This window comes from Citrus sinensis, chromosome 5 (genome assembly GCF_022201045.2).
Source record: "Citrus sinensis cultivar Valencia sweet orange chromosome 5, DVS_A1.0, whole genome shotgun sequence".
Classification (NCBI taxonomy): Eukaryota; Viridiplantae; Streptophyta; class Magnoliopsida; order Sapindales; family Rutaceae; genus Citrus; species Citrus sinensis.
In genome coordinates, this window is record NC_068560.1 from 8,489,041 (window position 1) to 8,497,620 (window position 8,580).

At 37.6% G+C, this 8,580-nt stretch overlaps 1 protein-coding gene and 1 non-coding gene across 2 annotated transcripts; one reads left to right on the top strand and one right to left on the bottom strand.

Annotated features, from left to right (window-relative positions):
- Positions 1-228: 228 nt before the first annotated feature.
- On the bottom strand, positions 229-335 carry LOC112497817 (small nucleolar RNA R71). Its single transcript, XR_003064799.2, has one exon. It is a non-coding gene; the product is annotated as a small nucleolar RNA R71 (small nucleolar RNA).
- A 250-nt stretch (positions 336-585) lies between these two features.
- Positions 586-4,284, top strand: LOC127902226 (uncharacterized). The gene is made up of 5 exons (XM_052441055.1): positions 586-623; positions 1,660-1,828; positions 1,949-2,126; positions 2,832-3,541; positions 3,724-4,284. Exons 1-5 carry the CDS (start codon positions 586-588, stop codon positions 4,282-4,284), a joined length of 1,656 nt encoding a protein of 551 aa, XP_052297015.1.
- Positions 4,285-8,580: the final 4,296 nt, after the last annotated feature.

Consider the following 8,580-nt stretch of genomic DNA (forward strand, 5'->3'; position numbering starts at 1 on the left):
CAAACATATTATTCAGATTCAGACATTTAGATCTATTTAGAATTCAGACTAATTAAGGTCTATTCAGATTTCAGACAAAAAAACAAACGCCACCTTAGAATCTTTCTTTACTCCTTAAGAGATTGAGCTAGAGCATGGTTGAATTCTTTACCATCAGACTCCATCACAACATAGAATGACATGGCTGACAAGTTTTTGATGAAATACTTCCCACTAACCAAGAATGCAAATTTGCGGAATGAAATCACTTATTTTCATCAACTTAAAGGTGAAAGCTTATACGAGGCTTGGGAGAGATTTAAGGATTTACTCAGAAGATGTCCTCACCATGGCATTCCCTGTTGTATATAGTTAGAAACTTTTTATAATGGGTTGAATCCAAGTACTACATTACTGGTCAACGCTTCAGCAAATGGAGCTTTATTATCTAAATCTTACAATGAAGCCTATGAAATTCTGGAGAGAATTACTAATAATAATTACCAGTGGCCATCAACTAGACAAACTGTAGTAAGATGAGCAGCATGAATACATAATGTAAATGTATTTATAGCACTATCAGCCCAAGTAACTTCATTAACCAATATGGTGAAAGTTATGACTATTGCTTCAGCAACAGTCAAGTAAGTTGCTGACAATTCCGGTGTGTATTGTGGAGAAAAGCATTTGTTTGATAACTGCCTAGGAAACCCAGCATCAGTAGATTATGTTGGCAATTTCAACCAACAGAACCAGAACAATCTATATTCTAATACTTACAACCCTGGATGGAAGCAACACCCAAACTTTTCATGGAGCAACTAGAATCAGCATGCTACAACATCCAGTGGCTAGAATAGACTTGCTCAACCACCTAGTTTTCATCAGCAAACTCAAGGGAAAAGAAACAGTAGCAATGATCAGCTCAGCTCCTTAGAAACACTGATCAAGGAATACATTGTGAAGAATGAAGCAATTGTGCAAAGTCAAGTTGTATCGTTGAGAAACCTTGAAAACCAAATTGGATAGCTTGCCATAGCATTGAGTAGCAAACCTCAAGGATGTTTACCCAGTAATACAGAAGATCCAAGAAGAGAGGGTAAGGAACACTACAAGGTGATCAACTTAAGATCTGAAAAGAATGTTGATAATCATGTTGGTATGTCAAGAAAAAAGTTAGACCCTATTTAATCACAAGAAGAGTTTCAAGTTGAGATGGAGTTAGAATAAGCCAGTGATCAAGATAATGTTGAGAGTTACCAGGTTGCTACAACTCTAGAATAAAATCCTTCAATACCCGCTGAAGTAGATACTGCAACACCAGTAGTGACAACTCATAGTCAACCAAAAGAGCAACATGTACCCCCTGTGATAGTGCAGCAATTTAGGCACCCACCTCATTTCCTACAAAGATTTCAAAAACAAAGGCAAAGATAAACAATTTGGCAGATTTTTAAAAGTGCTAAAACAACTCAATATCAACATACCTTTTGTGGAAGCCTTAGAACAAATGCCTAACTATGTGAAATTTCTGAAGGATATCTTAGTAAGGAAGAGAAAATTGGGAGAATTTGAAACTGTAGCCCTAACACAAGAATGCAGCCATATGCTTCAAAATAAAATTCCTTAAAAACTGCAAGATCCAGGAAGTTTTACAATACCATGTTCTATTGGCAATAGGTACAATGGCAGAGCACTTTGTGACTTGGGAGTAAGCATTAATCTAATATCCTTATCTGTGTTCAAGCAGTTGAGAGTTGGAGAATGTAGACCAACAACAGTTACCTTACAACTTACTGATAGATCTCATGCATATCCTGAAGGAAAGATTGAAGATGTACTGATGAAGGTAGAAAATTTCATTTTCCCAATGGACTTCATTGTGTTAGACTTTGATACAGACAAAGAAGTACCAATTATACTTGGAAGACCCTTTTTAGCGACATGAAATACCATAATTGATGTACAGAAAGGAGAATTAACTATGAGGGTAAATGACCAGCAAGTCACCTTCAATGTGTTAGAAGCTACGAAAAGTCCTGATGAGATAGAAGACTGCAATTTCATAAGTGTTATAGATCTTGTCGTAACAGAAAGAATAGACAAGTGTTGCAGTAAAGAGGTCATCAAAGCTGCCACTTTTGAAAGTCTGAAAAAAGAGGATGTTGCCGCAATTCATATAGCATGGTTAAAAGAAAAGCAAGTTGAAAGACATCACATACATTTCAAATCTCTAGATCTCTTAAACAAGGAAGTATAGCCAAGAATGCCATCTATTGAATCACCTCCTACTCTTGGATTAAAACTTTTACCTTCACATTTGAAATATGTTTATCTTGGCAAGAATAATAGACTCCTTGTAATCATTTCATCTTCTCTAAATGCAAATCAAGAAAGAAGCCTGGTAGATGTGCTGGGAAAATACAAAAAAGTAATTGATTGGACTATGGCAGACACTAAGGGAATTAGCCCATCCATATGGTGAAGAAAGAGGTCATCAAATGGTTGAATGCTGGAATTATATACCCGATATCAAACAGCTGTTGGGTGAGTCCAGTACAGTGTGTTCCAAAAAAATGAGGAATAACTGTTGTAGCAAATGAGAAGAATGAATTTATTCCTACAAGAACAGTAACTGGATGGAGAATTTGTATGGACTACAGGAAGTTCAACAAAGCCACGAGGAAGGATCACTTTCCATTATTATTTATATATCAGATGTTGGACAGACTTACTGGAAAACATTACTATTGTTTCTTAGATGGGTATTCAGGCTACAACCAGATTGCTATAGTACCAGAAGACCAGGAAAAGCTTACATTCACCTATCTTTATAGAACTTTTGCCTTTAGACAAATGCCCTTTGGTTTATGCAATGCTTCAACAACTTTCAGAGGTGTATGATATCAATTTTGAGCAAACATTGGATGTTTTCATGGATGATTTCTCAATTTTCGGAGAAACATATAATAATTGTTTACCCAACCTGGAAGATGTGCTTAAAAGGTATGAGATAACTAACTTGGTACTCAATTGGGAAAAATGGCACTTTATGGTACACGAAGGCATAGTGTTGGGGCATAGAGTATCAAAAAATGGGATAGAGGTGGATAAGGCAAAAATAAAAATGATAGATAAACTGCCACCTCTAACTTCAGTCAAGGGTATTAGAAACTTCTTGGGACATGCTGGATTCTATAGAAGATTCATCAAAGACTTTCCCAAAATAACTAAACCGTTATGCTCACTACTGGAGCATGACAAGCCTTTTAACTCTGATGAAGATTGCCTCCAAGTTTTTAGTGAGTTGAAGAAAGCTTTAGTAACAACACCAGTTGTTATAGCACCAGATTGTAGTCTACCATTTGAACTGATGTGTGATGCTAGTGACCATTCTGTTGGAGCAGTACTGGGGCAGAGAAAGAATAAAATTTTTTACTCCATCTACTATGCTAGCAAAACTCTTACTAATGCTCAGATTAATTACACCACTACAGAGAAAGAGCTGCTAGCAGTGGTGTTTGCTTTTGATAAATTTAGAGCTTACTTAGTAGGCACTAAAGTAATAGTTTACACAAATCATGTAGTAATAAAGTCTTTAAATTCAGAGCTTACTTAGTAGGCACTAAAGTAATAGATTACACAAATCATGTAGCAATAAAGTCTTTACTTTCCAAAAAATATGCCAAACCACGATTGATAAGATGGATCCTATTGTTACAAGAATTTGATTTGGAAATCAAGGACAGGAAAGGGATTGAAAATCAAGTAGCAGATCATTTATCACGGTTAGAAGCAGATGCCAGCACATTAACTATGCACGACATTACTGAAACTTTCCCTGATGAACAACTGCTTATGTTACAACATGCACAAATGTTGCAGCAATATGGACTTCCATGGTATGCAGACTTCGCCAATTATTTAGTAAGTGGATTGTTGCCACATGAGCTGAATTATCAGCAGAGAAAAATGTTTCTTTATGATGTTAAAAGCTACCAGTGGGATGAACCTTATCTATACAAGTTATGCTCAAACCATGTGATTCAAATATGTGTCTCAGATGAAGAAATTCCACACATACCGCATTCCTGCCATGCTGCAACATATGGAGAACATTTTGGTGGCCACAGAACAGTTGCTAAAGTTCTGCAATCAGGTTACTACTGGCCTACTATTTTTAAAGATGCTTATGAGTTTTCTAAATGCTGTGACAAGTGCCAAAGAGTAGGAAACATATCTCAAAGACATGAGATGCCATTGACAATATTTTGGAAATGGCGATCTTCGATGTATGGGGGATAGACTTCATGGGCCCATTTCCACCATCTTTTGGGAACCTATATATACTAATTGTTGTATATTATGTGTCTAAATGGGTGGAGGCTACAACATTACCAACAAATGATACCAAGGCCCTAGTGAGTTTTATTTAGAAAAACATCTTCTCAGGGTTTGGGACTCGAAGATCAATCATTAGTGGTGAAGGCACTAATTTTTACAATAAGATATTTGCTGCAGCATTAGCTAAATATGAAATCAGGCATAAGATTGCTACAACGTATTACCCACAATCTAATTGTCAGGCAGAAGTGTCCAACCGTGAGATAAAGTGAATTATGGAGAAAGTAGTGAATCCCACCAGGAAAGATTGGTCATTGTGATTATATGACTTCTTATGGGCCTATGGGAAAACATACAGGACACCACTTAGCATGTCTCCATATAGAATTGTATATGGAAATGCGTGTCGCTTGCCCCTTGAGTTGGAATACAAAGCATACTGGGCATTGAAATGAATAAACTAGGATATGTATGTTGCAACCAAATAGAGGAAACTTTAGCTATGTGAGCTTGATGAACTCCGATTGTTTTCTTATGAAAATGCCAGGATCTATAAGGAGAAAACAATGCTATGGCATGACAAGCACATCCAGTAGAGACATTTAATTCCAGGCCAACTAGTTTTACTCTACAATTCAAAATTAAAACTATTTCCAGGAAAATTGAAATTTAGATGGTCTAGTCCTTTCAAGTTAATCAGAATTTATCCACATGGGGCTGTCGACCTTTTAGATGAGAGAACAGGCCAAGAATTCAAAGTTAATGGGCAACGAGTAAATCATTACATGAATATTGTTATGGACCATGCAAAAGAGGTTTTACTCCTCAAAGACCCAACATTGTGAACCATTACAGGATAGTTAGGCTGAAGAACCAAAAATCAAGCGTTATTGGGAGGCAACCCAACAATTATGAAAGTCACTTAGCATTTTCTTTTTCTTTCCTTCAATGTACTTATGTTAAAAAAAGAAAGGGAAGCACAACTATTGGGACTCCAGTACTGACTGTTGCAGCATTATGCTTAGCAATCTAACTAGATAGCACTTCTCAGACCAGCATGGAATCGTTCATCAGTTTGCTGCAGCAAGCAAATTGAGTGCTACAGTAGAACCATTACCGTTACAGGGACACATAAGGAATTAATTTTTTTTACCGTTGCAGTCACACATTAATGACGACTGGTGTTGAGAATATGGATAAGGATTTGAAGGGATTCCAATCCCTACATTACCGCATAGCAATCATTTACTTGCCCTATTTAATAGTGTTTTAAAAATTTAAAACTTCTTTTAAATTTTATCTCATTTCCTAATTTAACTCCTCTTTTGTATATAAATAATGGTTTTACTATTCAATGAGAGGGCATTCTAATCGTATTCTCTTTCTCTTGTAGCATCTTAATCGACCCTTTTCCAACTCCTTGTAGCAAATACCCTTTCATACCCCTGCCGGCACTCTCAAATTGCTCTAGCAATGCCTAAGTACAAGATCGCATCACAATGTCTTAAGGATCCTTCTCGTTTCCAAAGCTATAAAGCAAAGGAGAAATTTGAAGAATTTATAGAGCCGCGGAAATTGTTGGAAGAAAAAGGCTTTCAATTTTTGCCTAATCTATTGGGGATTTTTCAAACCATCCACTCTGTTGTAGCAAGGCGAGGATGGGCAGATTTCTACCAACACCCAAGGGACCTTGTGCTACCTGTAGTCAAGGAATTTTTTGCTAACATGCTGAGACATGATCAACGCAGCATTTGGGTAAAAAACTCCCCTTTAGATACCCGTGTCATTAATGTTTATTATAACTTGCCTGCTAACATAGAGTGTGAGTATTCTAAATTGGTTGCCAACTTGACTAATAAACTATGGAACCGAATATTCAAAACCCTTATTGTGGAAGAAAGGACATGAGCTAATGAGGAAGGTCGGGTTGTTAATCGAGTTTACCTTACACCTATTGCTAGAGTATGGGTGGAGTTTTTAAAGTCTTGCTTAATGCCTACAACCCAGACTACAACTGTGTCCCAAGAGCGATTGGTGCTCTTGTATGTCCTTATTCGAGGACTCCCAATTGATGTGGGAACTATTCTTGAAAGGGAAATTAGAGAGTGTGCAATGAAACAACACAAAAACATAGCCCTCCTGTTCCCATCATCGATTACGGGTATATGTATTGTATATGGGGTTCAGGTTCCTAGTAAAGATGAGTTAATTAGGAATACATGGGCTTTGAATGCCTGAACAATAAAGAGAATTGCAGGCGAGACTGCTGCAACACCAACCAAGCCAGTGGCTGTCATAAGTACTCGTAGAGCTGTGGGGATGAACAAAAAGCTGCAAGAATTTAGTGCCAACATTAACCAGTGTGTTGTTGCCCAGTAAAGAGAAAATAGAAAATTCTGGGCGCATTTAATGCATTTAGACAATCACCTCCACTAGTTTGTTGTATACATGAAAGATCACCACATGGACTTCCCAGAATCTCTACTGCAGCAATTCAATTTCAGAACCCCTGCAGCTGAGAGTGAGGAAGTTGCAACAAAATCAGACAGTGCAGCTGAACCAGAAGAAGAGGACCAGCCAACACAAGAAGTAGCCGAAAGTCCTGTACCAGCGGCCCATAGCTCAATTGAACGAGAAGACGAAGGAGATTCAGGAGATGACCAAATCGAGCCATCCCAAGTCCCACCAACTAGGGGACGATGTTAACATACCATTGGCGATGATAATGAAGATGATATTTAGGAGGATCCACCAATACCAATCCTATCTGTTAAGGGCAAGGAGAAAATCCTCCATGATGAGGAATTTGAGAAGCTGTCCAAGGATATTGACGCACAATTCAAAGCAGCTACTGAACAGGTTACTCGTACACTCGCAGCAAGGAAGAACTTACTTAACATTATCGCTGAGATAACTGCTGAGGATGCTGCTACAACCAAATCCACTCCTACTGTTCCTCTATAGCGTCCAGCCAAATCGCCTTCTGCCACCAGCAAATGCCGTGGGGCAACTTCTGGAGGCACTACAGAATCAGTGGAACCAAAGCCCAAACGCACAAGAGCTACTCAGGCCACCCCTTCCATCAGTCTACCCTCTCACCAGAAGAAACCAAAATATGTCATCACACTTCGAAGTTCACCTAAAGACTGTTTGCGGAGTGCTGCGAAAAAGAAATGAATCATTACTGCAGCATATTAGGTGAGACCCCTTTCAGCTCCATTCACTTCTTTTCTTTTCCGAATCTTTTCTTTTCCTCTTAAATGCTTTTATCTTTCCTCTTAAATGCTTTTATCTTTCCTTGCATTTTCCGTTTCATTGTTTTTGTGTGCATGTGAGGATACATCACCTCTTAAGTTTGGGAGGTTGTGTTATTATGTAATGTGTTTGTGAGTGCATGTGCTTGTGTTGTGTGTTATGTGAAGCTCTGTTATCTAGTATTTGTGTATGGATTGGAAAATCTAATGAAGAAAAAATGAGTGTTATTCAGTACTTGTGACTGCCATGTAGGGATAGTTTATAGATGAGGGTGAAATTCTGTTTCAACACTTAAATTGTGATTAAGTTTCATGAGTATGCTGTAGCAGAGCCAGGAAAACCAAAAAGGGTAGAAAATATCTCAAATTTGGAGGGAGAAATTTTTGTTGAATTGTCCTTGTTATAAAATAAATTTTTCTCGAATGGCTTAAGTTGCTGAGTAACCAGGGCTGAGTATGCACCCCATATACAGACTTGAGTCCAAAGGCAATAAGAGTTATGAGCATTGCTGTAGCAACTATATATATATATATATATAAAGAGAGAGAGAAGAAAGAGAAAGAGGTCCTCTGTCTAGGATATTGAGTAGCCAGGTCTGTTCATGAGCCTCATGTTCAGCCTTGAGTTAAAGATGTCTTTAGATAAGACTATGTTATGAGTATTGATGCATCACCTCTGATCGGTGCATTGGTTGAGTAATTAGGTGTCATCATTACAAGTGATCGATATTCACATGAAAAATCAATGATACATTGAAGAAAGACAAAAAAAAAATGGTTATTTTTATTATAGCACAGTTTGAGTTTATTTGTGAATTATGCTCCCCTATATGTGAATATAGTTTTGTTCTACCTCTGAATTATATACAATGCATGTGTAATTCTATAGCACCTTTAGAACTTAATCAAAGGGGCACACACACACTCTGAGCAGAATAAGGCCTAAGTCTAAAACTTGAATTGCTATGGTAATTTTGTATGATTAAGAGTGTGATCTAAGGGT